This window comes from Rhinopithecus bieti, unplaced genomic scaffold (assembly GCF_001698545.2).
Source record: "Rhinopithecus bieti isolate Rb0 unplaced genomic scaffold, ASM169854v2 scaffold_2654, whole genome shotgun sequence".
NCBI classification, from domain to species: Eukaryota; Metazoa; Chordata; class Mammalia; order Primates; family Cercopithecidae; genus Rhinopithecus; species Rhinopithecus bieti.
The window spans coordinates 305,122-322,889 of NW_016804048.1; the positions used below are offsets into that span (position 1 = coordinate 305,122).

At 47.3% G+C, this 17,768-nt stretch overlaps 1 protein-coding gene across 1 annotated transcript in view; it reads right to left on the reverse strand.

Annotated features, from left to right (window-relative positions):
- Positions 1 to 17,504, reverse strand: part of GRK7 (G protein-coupled receptor kinase 7) — a 41,050-nt gene extending 23,546 nt beyond the window's left edge. Inside the window, exons 1-2 of the mRNA XM_017862468.1 lie at positions 16,721 to 17,504; positions 14,452 to 14,889 (exon numbers count right to left, since the gene is read on the reverse strand). Of these exons, the coding sequence (XP_017717957.1) occupies positions 14,452 to 14,889; positions 16,721 to 17,332 (1,050 nt within the window). The 5' untranslated portion in view covers positions 17,333 to 17,504. The remainder of the gene's footprint in view (positions 1 to 14,451; positions 14,890 to 16,720) is intronic.
- Between the last annotated feature and the right edge of the window lie 264 nt (positions 17,505 to 17,768).

A 17,768-nucleotide genomic window follows, 5' to 3' on the forward strand; every position in this document is an offset into this window, starting at 1 on the left:
CTGTCTAGCTTCGTGCCTTTTAAGTCTTAACTTGGTTGTCCCTTCCTCTTGGAAGCCCTTCCTGACCCTGTGACTCCAGGTCCTCATGTTGGGTTGGGTGCCCTTCCTATGTACCCAGCTTGGGCAACCCTGATCATACTGTATTATCACTGCCCATGTCCTCGTCCGTCCCTTTCCTCTCCTGGAACTTCATGAAGGCAGGCATTTGTTTGCCTGGTTCCCTGTTTAGTATTCAGGGTTTTTGTTTGCCTGGTTCCCTGTTTAGTACTCAGGGTCTAAGTCTGTGCTTGTGACACAGCATTATCTAACGAATCATTCTTGACACCCCATCTCCCTTAACCCCGTATCCAAACCATCACTGAGGCCTATTCACTCTGAAATATTATATTGCCCCAATTCATCCACTGCGTCCTGTCTCTACTACTCCCTCTGTGGTCTGAGCCTCATCACCTCTTATCTGGATGACAAAGACCACAAACTACCTCAATCTCCTGGAATCTGTTTTTCACTTCACCGTGGTAATCTTTTCAAAACAAAATTTGAAACATGTCTCCTTCATGAAACCCTGCCACAGCTTTTCCAGTGCTTAGAGACCATCACCCAAAGTCCTTTACATGGCCCGTAATGCCTGGTTCCGTCTGGCCCCTGCCCCCTCTCCATCTTCATTTGAACCACATTTCCTCTGACAATGTGCTTTTCATTTCTTGGCTTCCTTTTCATTTCCCCTAAAGCAACGGGTACTTGCCCAGACTATTCCCATGGCCTGAAATGCTCTTCCCCACCTGTGGGTGCTACGGTGGTACTTGGCTCCAATCCCCTCTTCAGGTTCTTGGCCCCCACCCTCCAGCTGCTGGGGTCAGGCCAGTTTCCAGTGCCCTTGGACAGGGTCCTGTGCTCAGAGGCATACTTGTACTGGGGTTTAATGCTGTTTGTAATCATTCATCTTTGAATTTGTGTCTTTTAAGTGAAGTCCGATAAGCTGATGGAGCCGTACTTGGAGCCTCAGCTCACACAGTCCCCCTCCTGCCACCTGCTTGCCTCCCAGGGATGGGTTCATGGCTGTTTACTTCCCCACCTCCCACTTCTAACCCCACCCTCACCCAGTGACTATTGCCACTTTCTGCCTGGTAGGGGCCTGGACTCAGGAGCAGGGAGGGCTGGGGTCAGGCACATGCTTCCACAGGTCGAGGCATGGGATGGAGCCCTGGGTGCCTGTGAGTGTCTCCACTCACTCCTTGAGTATCCCAGAGCCTAGGGGAGTATGACATTAAATAGCAAATCCAAACCCCATGGCTGGTTGAAAAATAGAGCATGGAAGGAGACTTCTTCCTGATATTTGAAGAAGAGGCCCTATATTTTTATTTCACAGTGAGCCCCCAAATTTATGTAGCCACACCTGGCTGGGGCTACTGCTTGATGATGGCTCACAGCTGCACCCCTCCCTAGGAACTGCCTTCTGCAGCAGGGACAGCATCCCAGGCTTCTGCCCCCTTCCAGCAGCTGCTCACGGTCACTGACTGCATCCTTAGGGATACACAAGCCTGGACCCCACCTCAATTTGGGACAACTCAGAAGAGTCATCCCAACTCCAGAGTTCCCTGAAGGATGGCTGAGGTCTTAGTCCCCCCGCCTGCCGCATTGGAGGTGAGGCTCTCTCTGCCCAGTCCTGCCTTCCTCATGGCTGTGTCTCAGGAGAGCACTCCTGAGTAGAAGAAACAAACTCAGTTTCTCCCACAATACTCTCAAAACACAGACCAGTCAGCAATCCATTCTGCAGCAGATGACAGCTAGATGTCCTCTAATTCAAATCCATTATGACTCTATCTCCTGGAGATAGTGCCAGGTCACACAGGGTGAGGGCTCAGTCCCCAAGGCTGCACCCAGACTTTGAATGCCAGTGGCAAGTCCAGGCATCCAAAACTTCTGACCCAGCAGTTATAAATTGAGGTTCCCACAAACCTCTCTTTGGGTTCAATTAATTTGCCACAGCAGCTCACAGAACGGGGAAACACTTATGTTTTCTGGTTTATTACAAGGGATATTTTAAAGGACACAAATAAGCAGCCAAATGAAGAGTCATACAGGACCAAGTCTGGAAGGGTCCCAAGTTCAGAAGCTTCTGTCCCCATGGAGCTGGGGTGAGCCACACTCCCAGCACGTGGATGCGTTCTTGTTCATCTTCCTGGAAGCTTTCACGTGTTTGGCTCTCAGGAAGCTCTCTGAACCCTGCCCTTCTGGGTTTTTATGGAGGCTTCATTACATAGGCACGATTGATAAAATCACTGGCCATTGGGGGATAGGCTGAAAGTCCTAACCCTCTAATCCTGCCTTGGCTTTTCTGGTGACCAGTCTCCATCCTGCAGCTTCCTAGGGGCTGCCAGCCATCAGTCAACTCATTAATATACAAAAAGATGCTTTTCACTTCAAAGATTCCAAGGACTTTAGGAATTGGATGCCAGAAAATGGGATGAAGACCAAATACATATTTCACAGTATCATTGCTCCCCAATATCTTCCATGTGTAAATCTGTCTCAGAGTCTGTTTCCAGGGAGCCCAATCTGAGACACCACCGGAACCTCTTTGCTGAGTGAATTCTTTTCCTTCTAGTATCATGTAAGTTGAATTTCCCATATGGTTTTCTTTTTGATTTTCGCATATGAAGTCAAATCCTCCTTGGACAGCCCCATGTACCATGTCTTCCCAGTGTTTATCATAAGTGATATTTAATATTTATTTGAATGATTAAGTTCTTTTTTTTTTTTTCTGAGACAAAATCTTGCTCTGTTGCCCAGCCTGGAGTGCAGTGGCATGATCTCCGCTCACTGCAACCTCCGTCTCTTGGGTCCAAGCGATTCTCCTGCCTCAGCTTCCCAAGTAGACTACAGTTGTGTGCAACAATGCTCGGCTAACTTTTTGTATTTTTAGTAGAGACAGAGTTTCAACAGGTTGGCCAGGCTGGTCTTGAACTCCTGACCTCAAGTGATCTGTCCGCTTTGGCCTCCCAAAGTGCTGGGATTACAGGCATAAGCCACCATGCCCAGTCTGAATGTTTATTAAGTTATATCTCCCTCACTAGACTATAAGTTCCATGAAGGCAGGAATCATGTCCATTTTCTGCTCTTCCTTCTATCTCTCAATTTTTTTTTTTTTAGATGGAGTCTCGCTCTGTCTCCCAGGCTGGAGTGCAATGGTGTGATCTTGGCTCACTACACCTCCGCCTTCTGGGTTCAAGCGATTCTCCTACCTCAGCCTCCCAAGTAGCTGGGATTACAGGCGTGTGCCACCATACCCAGCTAATTTTTGTATTTTTAGTAGATACAGGTTTTCACTATGTTGGCCAGGCTGGTCTCAAACTCCTGACCTCAAGTGATCTGCCCACCTTGGCCTCCCAAAGTGCTGGGATTACATGCATGAGCCACTGTGCCCTGCTATCCCTCATATTTAGAACAGTCCTGGCGTGTGGGAAACACTTGATACGTAAAAGTGGAATAAACAAGTGAGTGAGTGAATGAATGAATAAAGGCATGACTTTTGGATGAAGGAATGTTAAAAGTAATTACAGACTGTAATGAATATTTTTGAATGCCCTTGGTAGTGGTAAATAATTTAAGAATAGATTTCAAATTTCTGTAGGGGTCAAAAGTGAGTAGGAATTAAATTTGGTCAATGCCGGTGGTAATCATTTTGGTCAGGCCAAAGTGTGATCATGACTTCATGCCTCATGTGACCAGAATGCCTCTCCTATGTGGCTTTCTCAAGGTAGATCTCAGAAGTGAGCACTCACAGAAAAAAACTGGGGAGCATGGTCACGATGGTTGTGACGTATGGACGCATTAGCTCCCAAAAAAACATGTTCAGAGGTCTTTTAAAAATCACCTTTCCAGTATGTCTCTAGCATTGTATTTGGTACAATAGATGCTTCAAAATAAATATAATACCAAACCTCTGTCTCCCATTATCCTTCTGAATGTGAGGAGTTGGTCAGAGACTTCAAGACAGGACCAGGTATCTAAACATGTAACAAGCTTCTGGGTCACTATTGTAACCTCATTCCCATTCCTAACAAAATAGCAAATTTTAAAGACTCATGTTGCATAACACCTGAAAGTCACTGCTCACCAAATAGAATTCTGAATTTAAAAAGTGCAAGCATGATCCTCACTCCCCAATATTCCTATTATATTTACATGGAATATTTAACAATGATACAAACTAGTTTTACTGTGTGCATGTAGATGTCAACTGAGCACAGGCAGAAGTGCTTACCACGTCTATTAAAAGTGCATGTTGACTGGATGCGGTGGCTCACGCCTGTAATCCCAGCACTTTGAGAGGCCGAGGTGGGCAGATCACCTGAGGTAAGGAGTTCCAGACCAGCCTGGCCAACATGGTGAAAACTCAACTCTACTAAAAATACACAAATTAGTGGAGTGTGGTGGTAGGTGCCTGTAATGACAGCTACTCAGAAGGCTGAGGCATGAGAATCACTTGAACCCTGGAGGCAGAGGTCTCAGTGAGCTGAGATCACACCACTGCACTCCAGCCTAGGCAACAGAGCAAGACTCCATCGCAAAAAAAAATAAATAAATAAATGAAAAAGTGCACGTAGACAGTGGCTGGAACATGTTTAATTGTACTGCACCTATGGGTAAGAAGCTGGCTTTGAGATATTAATGGCCATCATTCCCTGTGTAGGTCAGGCTGGGGCTGATCCTTTTCTGAAGTCTTCCTTTCTCAGAGGTTCAGTTAGGCTTGTGGTTGGTGTCCACATCAGACCAGACTGGGAAGATATGCTAATGTCATCACATGCACTTATTCTGTCTGAGTCTTACTAAGTGAAAACCATTTTATAGCATTAAAAACCATAATGCTGGCCGGGCATGGTGGCTCACGCCTGTAATCCCAACACTTTGGGAGGCCGAGGCATGCAGATCATGAGGTCAGAAGATGAAGACCATCCTGGCTAACTAGGTGAAACCCCGTCTCTACTACAAATACAAAAAATCAGCTGGGCATGGTAGCACAGGCTTGTAATCCCAGCTACTGGGTAGGCTGAGGCAGGAGGATCGCTCGAACCTGGAAGACAAAGGTTGCAGTGAGCTGAGATCGTGCCACTGCACTCCAGCCTGGGCTACAAAGCGAGACTCTGTCTCAAACAAAAAAACATAAGGCTATGTGTTGCCATGTGCATGAACTCAATAAGGTGGAGTCAAAACTATGAGTGCTTTTAAATCTGATGTGCCTGAAATCGTATCACATACTAGTACTGTGACTTTGGGTTTCAATTTCCCAACTGTACAATGGAGCTAAGAACAGTACCTCATTCAGAATCTTTTTGTAAAGGGTTCCAAGAGGCTCAGCTCATATGTAGAAAAAAGTTACCTACTTGGAACTCTCAGGTCCCATCATCCCGTGATTAAGGGGTCAGAAAGGTTCTAAACTTTTCAAACCATTGAGGTAACAGCAGTTATTAGGGGCCTCCACTGTTTTGTTTTTGGTTTTTTTTTGGCCATTTGGCATCCAGTCCTCATTTATTGCATTGTGATTTTCCTGTGAAGAACACATTCTTCTGCTCTTGATCCAGGAGATCTACGTGGGACAGACCTTCCTCTGGCTCCTAGGACAGGCAGTGATCTAGTCTCGGCCAATGGGATTGGTTGTGGTTGGACATGTGACCCGACTTGTCCAGTGAGCACCCTCTCTGGGAACTGTGAAGGAACTATTCATAAAGAAATGTTTTCCCTCTGTGGGAGTCGCTCAGTTGGTAGGAAGTGTATGAAGCGTCTGTGGCTCCCGTGCAGGGAGTACCTGCCTGACAGTGAGGGCAACACAGAGAAGAGCGAAGCTGGGAAACAGACAGGGACTCCCAGGGACACTGCTCAGACACCTGGATCAGGCCAGGGCTTCCTGGTTATGTAAACCGTTAATTTCATTTCTCTTAAGTAACATAGTTCTGTCCCATAAGAACTCTGATTGATAGTCCAGTAATCACAGTAACTTACTCTATCTGTTAATCTTTTGAGTTTAAAATTTCCTTCCTCCTAGGCCAGGTGCAGTGGCTGACACCTGCAATCCCAGTACTTTGGGAAGTTGAGGCAAGTGGATCACATGAGGGCAGGAGTTCAAGACTAGCTTGGCCAACATGGTGAAATCCCATCTCTACTAAAAATATAAAAATTAGCCAGGTGTGGTGGCGCTTGAACCTCAGCCAGGCGTGGTAGTGCTTGAACCTGAGAGGTGGATGTTTCAGTGAGCTGAGATCACGCCACTGCACTCCAGCCTGGGCGACAGAATGAAACTGTCTCAAACCAGCAAACTTCTTTCCTCCAGATGATTCAAAGACTATCTCATAGACTCAAAAGTGGTAGCAGTTGCAGAGATGTCTTAAGGCCCACTTGAGAGGGCAGGCATGGTGAATGAGTGATGAAGCCGGGACAAGAACTCAGGTTTCAGCCTCGGGCCAATGCTCTTCAGCTCCTGCCTTTCCTCACAAGTCTGCCTCAGTCTTTCTCAAACCTGCTCCTTTCCACCCTTGAAGCACCTCCTGGAGTCACTACCCAGCTACCAGCTTCCAGGAGACCCCACAGGGCAGAAGTCACTGTGTTCTAGGAGCGGTTCTGTGTCCCCTAGCCCTCCACTGAGGACAGATCCATTTTAAGAGAAGCATGTAAAGGTCTGGATCTTGATGGAGCCCAGGTAAGAGGCCACGGAACGGAGCTCTGTTTAGAGCCCAGGATCCAGCCTCAGGCCCGCATTACCTCATGTGCGGATCTTTACAGTAGCTCTTTGCAGGTTCCTGTTTCTCTCCAGCCCTAGTCTCTTTCTTTTTCATTTTAAATAGTGTCAGAATCATCTTCCTCTGGTCCTGGTACTTGCTTGTTCACAAACCTTCAATGGCTCCCTGCTGCCTATAGAACAACATCAAAGTACTTCACCGAGTGTCCTTCAGTGGTGAGAAAGGACCTGTGTCCCCCAGGGAGGCACAGCTCATACCCAGGGAAGAGCTACCCACTTGGAAGAATCATGTCTGGAGTTCTAAATTCAATTACAGCCTCCAGTTCTATTAAAATAAGCAGTAGGCATTATTTTTTGTTTTGTTTTGTTTTTAGAGACAAGGTCTTGCTCCATCACTCAGGTTGGAGTGCAGTGGTGTGATCACGGCTGCCTGCAGCCTCAAACTCCCAGGCTCAAACAATCCTCCTGCCTCAGCCTCCTGAGTAGCTGGGATTACAGGTGCATACCATCATGCCCAGGTAATTTTTTTTTTTTTTTTAAGAGACAGGGTCTTGCTATGTTGCCTAGACTGGTCTCAAACTCCTGGCCTCAAGTGATCCTCCCACCTTTGCCTCTCAAAGTGTTAGAATTACAGGTGTGAGTCACAGCACCTGACTCGTGGTAGGTATTCTGATCCCTGTGAGAAAGGAATACATTATCCCTCCAACAATGTCCAGCACCTGGATATCTTCTCCATTAATTTTTTATTTTTTTTATTTTTTTATTTTTTTATTTTTTTTTTGAGGCAGACTCTCATTCTGTTGCCCAGGCTGGAGTGCAGTGGCACAATCTCAGCTTACTGCACCATCTGCCTCCCAGGTTAAAGTAATTATCCTGCCTCAGCCACCTGAGTAGGTGGGATTACAGGCGCCTGTCATCATGCCTGGCTAATTTTTGCATTTTTAGTAGAGATGGGGTTTCGCCATGTTGGCTAGGCTGGTCTTGAGCTCCCGACCTCAGGTGATCCACCCGCCTCAGCCTCCCCAAAGTGCTGGGATTATAGGCATCAGCCACAGCGCCCGGCCCTTCTCCATTAATTTTGATGCTACCCTACAATATTTCCCTGGCTACCTTCCTTTATTAACTATTTGTATGAGTTTTCTACTGATGTGTAACAAATTACCACAAACTTAGTAGCTTAAAACAGTTCATTTATTAGCTTGCAGTTCCGTAGGTCAGAAGTTCTAGCACAGCAAGGCAGGGCTCTTTGGTCAGGATCTCACAAGGCTAATAAAATGGAGATGTTGGTCAGGCTACATTCTGATCTGCAGCCCATGGTCCTCTTCCAAGCGTACATGGTGATGGCAGAATTCCGTTCACTATGGCTGTAGAAAGGAGGCCTCTGTTTCCTTGCTGGCTCTCAGGGAGAGGCAGCTCTGAGTGCCTGCAGTCCACCTGCATACCTTGCTCCTCCATCTTCAAAGCCAGCAGGGTGCACGGAGGCCCTCTGTGCTTTACAGTTCTGACTTCTGCTGTCTCTAGCCTCTATACCCATATTGAAAGGACTGGTGTGATGAGGTCAGGCCCACCTGGATAATTTCCCTTTTGATGAACTCAAAGTCAACTAACTAGTAACCTTTTTTTTTTTTCTGAGCGTCTCACTCTGTCACCCTGACTGGAGGGCAGTGGCGTGATCTTGGCTCACTGCAACCTCTGCCTCATGGGTTTAAGCGATTCTCCTTCCTCAGCTTCCCAAGTAGCTGGGACTACAGGTGCCCGCCACCACACCCAGCTAATTTTTTGTATTGTTAGTAGAGACCAGGTTTCACCGTGTTAACCAGGATGGTCTTGACCTCGTGACATCATGATCCACCTGCCTTGGCCTCCCAAAGTGCTGGGATTACAGGCGTGAGCCAACACGCCCGGCCACTAGTAACTGTAATTAAAACTCTGAAGTCCCTTTTGCCCTGTAACATAACATAACCATGGCAATGATATCTCATCATACTCATGGGTCTTGTCTACACTCAAGGGGAGAGGATTATACAAGGGCAAGCAAGGGTCATTGATGGGGGGGGCCATCTTAGAATTCTGTCTACCACACCATTGGCACAATCATTCTCTAGTCCCAGTGTCGTGCAAGTAATGAAACTGAATTTGATTTCCTAATCCTCATCAATATTTTTTTCCTGGGGCCTGGTGTGGCAGACGCTCTCAGCTTACCCAGCACCTAATCTCACTCCCCCTCTCCTTTAATATCCCCCAAAACAGAGACTGGAAAATGAAATACTATATTTTTCAGCCTCCTTTGCTGCTAGAGGTGAACATGTGACATGGTCCTGGCTAATGGGCTATAAGCAGATATCTGTGGATATTGTTCTTTTCTCCTCTTTTCTCTTCTCCTGGAATGTAGACTCAATGTTTGGAGTTGCAACAGCCACTTGTGACAAGGAGGAAAAGGCCAAGAGATTTCTTTTTTTTTTGAAACAGGGTATTGTTCTGTCACCCAGGCTGAAGTGCAGTGGCATGATCATAGCTCACTGAAGCCTTGAACTCCTGAGCTCAAGCAATCCTCCCACTTTGGCCTCCCAAGAAGCGGGTACCACAGGCATGCATCACCACACCTGGATAAGTTTAAAACAAAACTTTTTTTTTTTTGAGACAGACCCTTTCTCTTTCATCCAGGCTGGAGTACAGTGGTATGATCTTGACTCACTGCAACCTTCACCTCCATGTTCAAATGATTCTCCCACCTCAGCCTCCCAAGTAGCTGGGATTACAGGCGCCCACCACCATGCCCGGCTAATTTTTGCATTTTTAGTAGAGACAGGGTTTCAATATGTTGGCCAGGCTGGTCTCAAACTCCTGACCTCAGCGGATCCACCTGCCTTGGCCTCCCAAAGTGCTGGGATTACAGGCGTGAGCCACCATGCCCAGCCTAAAGCAAAACAAAAAAAATTTTTAAGAGATGGGGTTCTCACTATGGACTGGTCTTGTCCTCCTGGGCTCAAAATGCTGGGATTACAGGCCTGAGCCACCACACCCAGCCCAAGCCAGGAGATTTTTAACAGGTCTTGTCCGTGAGATTGCTGAACTGCCAAATCTATACCAAAATCTGGTATTCTGTTATATTTAGCAGAAAGAAATCCCAACTTATACAAGACTACATGAGTCTCTGAATGAGAAGAAACTAGCCAAATTTCCAAAGCCACAATGCCTTAACTTTTCTGGAAGAACCGCTTAGATTCAATTAGAGTTCAACCTCCATCATCAGGGTGATTTTTCCTTGTTACCTCTTCGGTCTTAAACCTGTTTTCTGTTACTTATAACAGCGTATCTGAGACTGAGTATTTTATAAGGAAAGTATTTTAAAAGGAAAGGAAGGTTGAGGGGCCATGTCTGGTGAGAGGGTGAGAGCCTTCTTGCTGGTGGGAACTCTCTGAGGAGTACTGAGATGGCTCAGGGCATCATATGGCGCTGAGGGTGCTGATGCGCTAGCTCAGGTCTTTCTTTCTCTTCTTATAAAGCTACCAATTCCACTCCTGTGATAACCCGTTAATCCACTCATCTATTCACAACTGCAGAGCCCTCATGATCCACTCACCTCTTAAGGCCCCACCTCTCCAATACTGCCACACTGGAGATTAAGTTTCCAACACATCAAATTTTGAGGACTCATTCAAACCACAGAATTAATGTTCACAGTAATTCTGTAACATAGTATCTTGACATCACAACTGAATGTGTTACAGAAGCCCTGTAACTATGTTATCTGTCTTTTCTTTCTGTGAAATGTTGTGAATATAATGACCTTACAATCTACTTGTGAGCCCAATTATATGTGTGGGAGCTGCAATAAATAGGAAACTAAGGGGGTTTACTTAGCTGTGTAGAAGGGTAAACAGTGAAGGAAGGAGGCCTTCCTTTCTCCTCTCTTTGTTTTTTATGACTTCAAATCTTGTTCTCCATCTCTCTCCCCTCACCCTTCCTGATGGTCCCCTGGGCTTCCATGGCAAGCCCGGAAACTGGGGCATAAAACTTGGATGAGGCAAGTGGCCTAAACCCTGAAGTGTGGACAGAGAGGGACACAGAGGTAAAAGGGCCAAAGGTCTGTAGGCAGTGAACCTCTCTACTAAATACGTTCCTGGTAGTGGACAGCACTGGGGAGGCACAGAAAGCTTCCTGCAAGTTCCAGACGAGCCAGAGAGCTGCACCCAGGAGCCACAGGAGGAGCTGTCCTTCCAAATGGCCATGGCCCATGAACAGAGCCTGAGGAGACTGAGAAGGGAGACTGGAGTGAGCCAAAACTCTATGTGTCCCCTTAGCCTCCAGCGAGGTTGAGATATAGCAACCATTAGTGTGATACATGTCCATGGGCGACTCAGAAGGAATGCTCCTGCTCGGTACAATGGACAGCACAAATGCCAAACTGTGAAGTGCTGCACTTCAGTTTTCTCCAGCCTAGGTGGACATGGATCTATGATTCACCGCGTTCCTGTGTTCATAGGAATGTCCCAAGAAGGCAAACATTCTGTCACCTCCCTGGTCTGCTCCCCCTTCCCGCCCACGGAGGAGACAGTGTTATTTCAGCTCCTCCCCATTCTCTGCCATTGTCTACTGTCTTTCCTTCCCACAGGATCAACACCTTCTCTGCTGGCTTTTGCCTCACCATCTAAACCTGCTCTGCCCTCCCCATCTCAAAACTCCACTTCCCCACTGTGTCCCCGTCTAGGGACCAGTCTCCCCTTTCCAGAGTCTCATTACCTACTTCAAGATCAATCCAACCTCCACAGTCTGCGTTGAGACCTCGCCTTTCCCTGACACTGATTTCCTGATTGCCAAATCCCACAGGTGGTGTTACCTCTTTGCAGCACTTACCACACCCTCCTCCCTGAAATCCTCTTCTCTGGCTCCTGTGGCAGAGGCTGCTAGTTACCTGCTCAATATCCAGCCTTTCTTCATCCTTACTAACTAGAACCCCCTCCTTCACCCCTGCCCCAAGTTCCACATCTACGACGTAGGCACACACGGCCTGGACATGAGCCGGGTGATCTTCTACTCAGCCCAGATATAATTCAGTAATTATAATCGCTTAATTATAATTCCCTTTTTAACCAAAAAATTTCACAAATGTCATTTGTCAGCTTCCCCTGCAGCTAGGGAGTGGCCAGATCACAGTCCCAGCCAGTGATATCTAAGCAAAAGCTTGTTGGATGGAGCTTCCAGGAAAGCTCCTAAAGGGGGCCACACTCAACTGCTGCATGCATGTCCATTGACTCCTGACCCTTCCTCCTTTCTCCTCTGTGGAACAGGGCCCTGATGGCTGGGGCTACAGCAGCCATCCTGCAACACATGGAAAAGGCTAGAATTATAAAGATGCAGATCCCATTATTCTGCAGCTGCTGAACTAATGCTGGCAAGTGCTTATTTCCACACCCTGTTACATAAGACAAACAAACCTCTGTCTTGTTTAATCTGCTGTTATTTGTGTTTTCTAGGATATGCCCCTGAAACCCATCTCTAACTGATACAGCTCCTGTGACTATATCACTCCTGCCTTTCCTCCTACTTCTTAAACCTCTTCAGGGCCTCTTTTCTTCTGTATCCCCTACATGTTGGTGTTTTTCAGCATCTGTTCCTGGTCTTCTTCCCCTACTCTTTCCCAGTGACTCAGCAGTGCCCTCTGCTTCACAAACCATGGTGACTCCAAATCTCCATATCTCTCCCAGCTCTTCCTCCACAGCACCAGGCCTATAGGTCTAAATGCCCAGTGAACATCTCTGCCTGCCCCTTCTACAAGAACCTCATAGACAACATAATCACAAGTTAACTCCCCAGCTTGCCCACAAATCTGCTCTTCCTTCTGGCCACTGGCGCTAGAGACCCTCACCTTCCCCTCACCCCCATACCCAGCCGCTCCTGAAGTTCCATCAGATCTCTTTCCAAAAGCTCCAATTTGCTCCCACTTCTTTCATCCCACTGTCCTGTACAGACCCCCATTATCTCTTGCCTGGGCCACTCACTACCTTAGCCTCCTAACTAACTTCCCTACATATACCATCTACCTTCCAAATTGTTGCTGCATTGGTCTTTTTAAGACAGAAATCTAATCATGTCATTTCCCTTCTTAAATTAACCCTTCAAGATCCCGTCTTCCCCTACATGAAGGCATTCCAGCGCCTGTGGAAGCCCAGTCCTTCAGTCTTGTCAACATCCCTTCCCTCACAGCTATATAAAATCACCACAGCAGGCCGGGCACGGTGGCTCAAGCCTGTGATCCCAGCACTTTGGGAGGCCGAGACGGGCGGATCACGAGGTCAGGAGATCGAGACCATCCTGGCTAACACGGTGAAACCCCGTCTCTACTAAAAATACAAAAACTAGCCGGGCAAGGTGGCGGGCGCCTGTAGTCCCAGCTACTCGGGAGGCTGAGGCAGGAGAATGGCGTAAACCCAGGAGGTGGAGCTTGCAGTGAGCTGAGATCTGGCCACTGCACTCCAGTCCGGGTGACAGAGCGAGACTCCGACTCAAAAAAAAAAAAAAAATCACCACAGCAGTTTCTCCAACTGCCATGATTTTCTCATTTCCTTGGGGCCCTGTAGGCTGAAAACTGTACAAAAATAAGGTTTTAAGTAAGCATTTAAGAGCCAGATTTGAGCCCTTGTCTTGCTGTGGAATCTCCCACCTTTGTGCACAGAGCCTCAGAGGTAAAGATGTTGGAATTCCAGAGATTCTCCATTGTTCACCTAACATAATCGCTTCATTATAATTCCCTTTTTAACCAAAGAATTTTCAGCAAGTCACTTTGAACCAAACTGATTAAAATAAACATCAGTTGCCTTTGTTTTCTTCTATATATTTTCATTTAAATTTCATCTTCATCCAATGCAAAACATTTGCCAATTCCACACCAAAGAGGAAAGGAGAGATTTTTCTTTTAATGTTCTAGTTGTGAGAGGGTAATTCTTTTCCTTCTTTCTTTCTTTCTTTCTTTCTTTTTTTTTTTGAGGCAGAGTCTCTCTCTGTTGAGCAGGCTGGAGTGCAGTGGTGTGATCTCGGCTCACTGCAACCTCAGCCTCCTGGGTTCAAGCAATTCTCCTGCCTCAACCTCCCGAGTAACTGGGATTACAGGAACCTGTCACCACGCCCAGCTAATTTTTGTATTTTTACTAGAGATGGGGTTTCACCACGTTGGCCAGGCTGGTCTCAAACTCCTGACCACAGGAGATCCACCCACCTCGGCCTCCCCAAAGTGCTGGGATTACAGGCGTGAGCCATCACACCCAGCCAGATCATTCTTTTTCTTATCTGATTAAAGTTTACCTCCTAGGATCACGGAATTTTAGAGTCCAACCCCTTCATTTTCCAGAAAAGGAAACCAAGGCTCTGTTGGCTCAGGAACACAGCACCATAGAGGTGGTTATTGATGGGACACACCCGGACCCTGACTATGGATTCAGCTCTTTCCATCTCATCATGAAAGCACAGGCCATCCCCAACTCACAAAGGAGGCTCCCCCGTCCCCCGTGAGAGGACAGCAAAGTAGCCCCCAAATAGCCAATGAAGCCAATCCTCTTATACCACTCCTCTTAAGGCAAGATGACAACATAAGCGCTTTAGGGAAAAAAACCAAAAGAATTAAGTCCAAGGCTCTATTTGCCCTGGGAATAGAAAAGCCCTCTCCACTCTTTTCCAACTCTGTGCCCCACACTTGGGGCAGGTGGAGAGTCACTCACCCTCTGGGTGATGGGCTTGTCACCCTTCATCTGCACAGCCAGCCCCAGGTCAGATAACCTGCAGTTGCCGAGGTCATCCAGAAGCACATTCTCAGGCTTCATGTCCCGGTAGACAATGCCGAGTTCATGGAGGTGCAGCATCCCACAGGCTATCTGGGCTGAGTAAAAGATCACCCGACTCATGTCCAGGCCACGTGTGCCCACGTTGTAGATGTGGAACTTGAGGTCACCCCCATTCATCAGGCTCATGACAAGGCAGAGATGGGTCTTGCTCTCAAAGGCATAGGCCAGAGAGACAATGAAAGGGCTGCTGACCTTCTCCAAGATTTCCTTTTCCAAGAGAGCCATCTTCTCGCCACCTTTCTTCTTCAGCCGTTTCTTGTCCAGTTTCTTACAGGCGTACATCTTCCCAGTGTTTTTCACCTGGACGGCACATACCTTAAAGGAGAAAGAAAAGAAGAGAAAGAGGTAGAAGTACATGATACTGGAGAGAGGTAGAGAGAAGATGATAAAGGAGGAGGTGGGTGGAAAGATGTCAGGCATTGGAGAAAGGAGAAGCTGTAAATAAGAAGTGTTCTCAAGAAAAAGTAGGGACTACGGTGAGATACTCCTTCACCCCACTAGGCAGACCTTCATAAAAAAATACAGGAAAATATCAAGTGTTGGCAAGGATGTGGAGAAACTGAAACCTTTAAGCATTGCTGGTGGGAATAAAAAATGTGGAATGTTTGGTGGCTCCTTAAAAAGTTAAACATAGTATCACCATATAACCTAGCAATTCCACTCCTGGGCATAAATCCAAGAGAATTGAAAACAAGTATTCAAACAAATACTTGTGCATGAATAGCAGCACCACACACAATAGCCAAATGGTGAAAACAACCCAAATGTCCATCGACAGATGAATGGCTACATGAAATGTAGTATATCCATATAATGGAATATTATGCAGTCATAAAAAGGAATGGAGTACTGACACATGCTACAGTGTGAATGAACCCCCAAAACAGTCTAATGAGTGAAAGAAGCCGGACACAAAAGGTCACATATTGTGTGAAACATCCAGAATAGGCAAATCCCTAGAGACAGAAAGCAGACTAGTGGTTGCCAGGGCTGGAGGAGGAGAGGGATGGGGAGGCACTATTAATGGGCACAGGGGTGATGAGAGTGTCTTGGATCTAGATTGAGGTGTTGGTTACCCAGCATTGCATATGTGCAAAGTGCCACTGCACTGTACATTTCAAAATGGTTAATGGTTAGTTTTATATCAAGCAAATTTTATCTGAAATTTTTTTATTACTTAAAAACAGAAAGCTGGGCACAACAGTGGTACAAAACAGGTTCTCAACCTTCCTTCAAGATGAGTGTTTTCTTTCTTTCTTTCCTTCTTTCTTTCTTTTTTTCTCTCTTTCTTTCTTTTTTTTTTTTTTTTTTTTTTTTTTTTTTTTTTTGAGAGAGAGTCTCGCTCTGTTGCCCAGTCTGGAGTGCAGTGGCATGATCTCGGCTCGCTGCAACCTCCACCTCCCGGGCTCAAGTGATTGTCCTGCCTCAGCCTCCCGAGTAGCTGGGATTACAGGCATGCTACCACACCCAGCTAGTTAGAGTGTTTTCTTAAATATCCATTTTTCTCGCAGTACCTTCATAATCATAATTTAGGGGAAATGGAGATCTTCTGTCACACATTGCTATCATTCTCCGAAGTGTCCGGGCATCTCAGCACGTTCCTGATGGAGACCCATGACAGAGTCTCGGCCAAGTCTACATTTTGCTTGTCTCTCTCATGCCATTTGTATTTTATTNGATCTCGGCTCGCTGCAACCTCCACCTCCCGGGCTCAAGTGATTGTCCTGCCTCAGCCTCCCGAGTAGCTGGGATTACAGGCATGCTACCACACCCAGCTAGTTAGAGTGTTTTCTTAAATATCCATTTTCTCGCAGTACCTTCATAATCATAATTTAGGGGAAATGGAGATCTTCTGTCACACATTGCTATCATTCTCCGAAGTGTCCGGGCATCTCAGCACGTTCCTGATGGAGACCCATGACAGAGTCTCGGCCAAGTCTACATTTTGCTTGTCTCTCTCATGCCATTTGTATTTTATTTCACACCATGGCTACAAGGAAGGGGGCTGGGGAGACGGGGGTAGAAATTCTCCACATGTGGTCCTGAAATTAGTTCTAAGTAACGAGATTTTAAAAAAGAAAGGCAACATTACCCCCTTTCATGCTCTATGTTTCACCTTCTAGCCTGGCTACTGGGAGACACTTACCTCCCCAAAACCACCTTTCCCCAGCACTCTGAACTCAGTGAAGTACTTGTCTGACACTGGTTGCATCTCAAAGAGTTTCCACTGCAAAAACTTGTCATAGAAGGGGCTGGTCAGGAAATCCTTAAAGGGCTGCTCCTGCAAGAAGGCCATGGCCTCAGACTTGGCCAGTGTCACTGCGGCCACTCGCTCTTCCTCAGTGGTGGCTGCTTGGCACTTGGTGGCCACAGCCTGGCTGAAGAAGGGGTGTGGGTTCCCTGGGGCAGGGCCACTCGCACAAGCAGCCACCAGCCCCTGCAGCGTGCTGTCCTTGGTAGGTACCTCCTCGGCCAGCTCCCAGTTCTGCACGTCCTCTAGGAAGGTTGCCGCCTCGCGGAACATGGGCACAGTGGCTAGGAAGTCACGGAAGAGGCGGCGACCAATGGGCTGCTGCTCACACAGGCTGTGGAAGTTCGGGGACAGCTTCTGGCGGAGCTCCGTGCAGCCCTGCAGCCCGGGCAGGGCCAGGCTGCGCCGCCGCCGCTGCAGCTCCTTGCTGTCGCAGTCCGAAGACTTCCGGGCCTGCAGGTAGGCCGTGTTGGCGATCAGGTTGTCCAGGGCCCCCATGTCCACCATGGCTGAGCACAGGCCACACTCCCAGGGAAAGCACAAGAGGACTGGAGGGCTGCTGGCTGCTTTCCCTTCCCTGGGTGAGACAACGTCCGGGGGATTTACAGTGAGCCCTGTGGCCTGCGGGTAGGACCCATGGAGGGTGTGAAAGAGGTTTCTCTTGTAAGAAGCTTTGACTGGCTATATATAGCCCGCCGGGAACTGCACATGACCGGTCATGCTCCCACCTGCCAAGGCGGAAAGCTGCTGGGACACCTGCTGGGGCCACCTCCCCCACTGGCCCCTTCATCTTAGCATCTTTCTCCACATAGCCCTGTACCCTGAATATCTAGCTAGAACCCTGTTCAAGGAAGTGATCATACTGTTGTCATCTAATTTGTTGCTGATGCAGTAGTTTAATCTGTTTCTAATTTTACTTGTTTCCTACCAGGCTCAAGCTTTG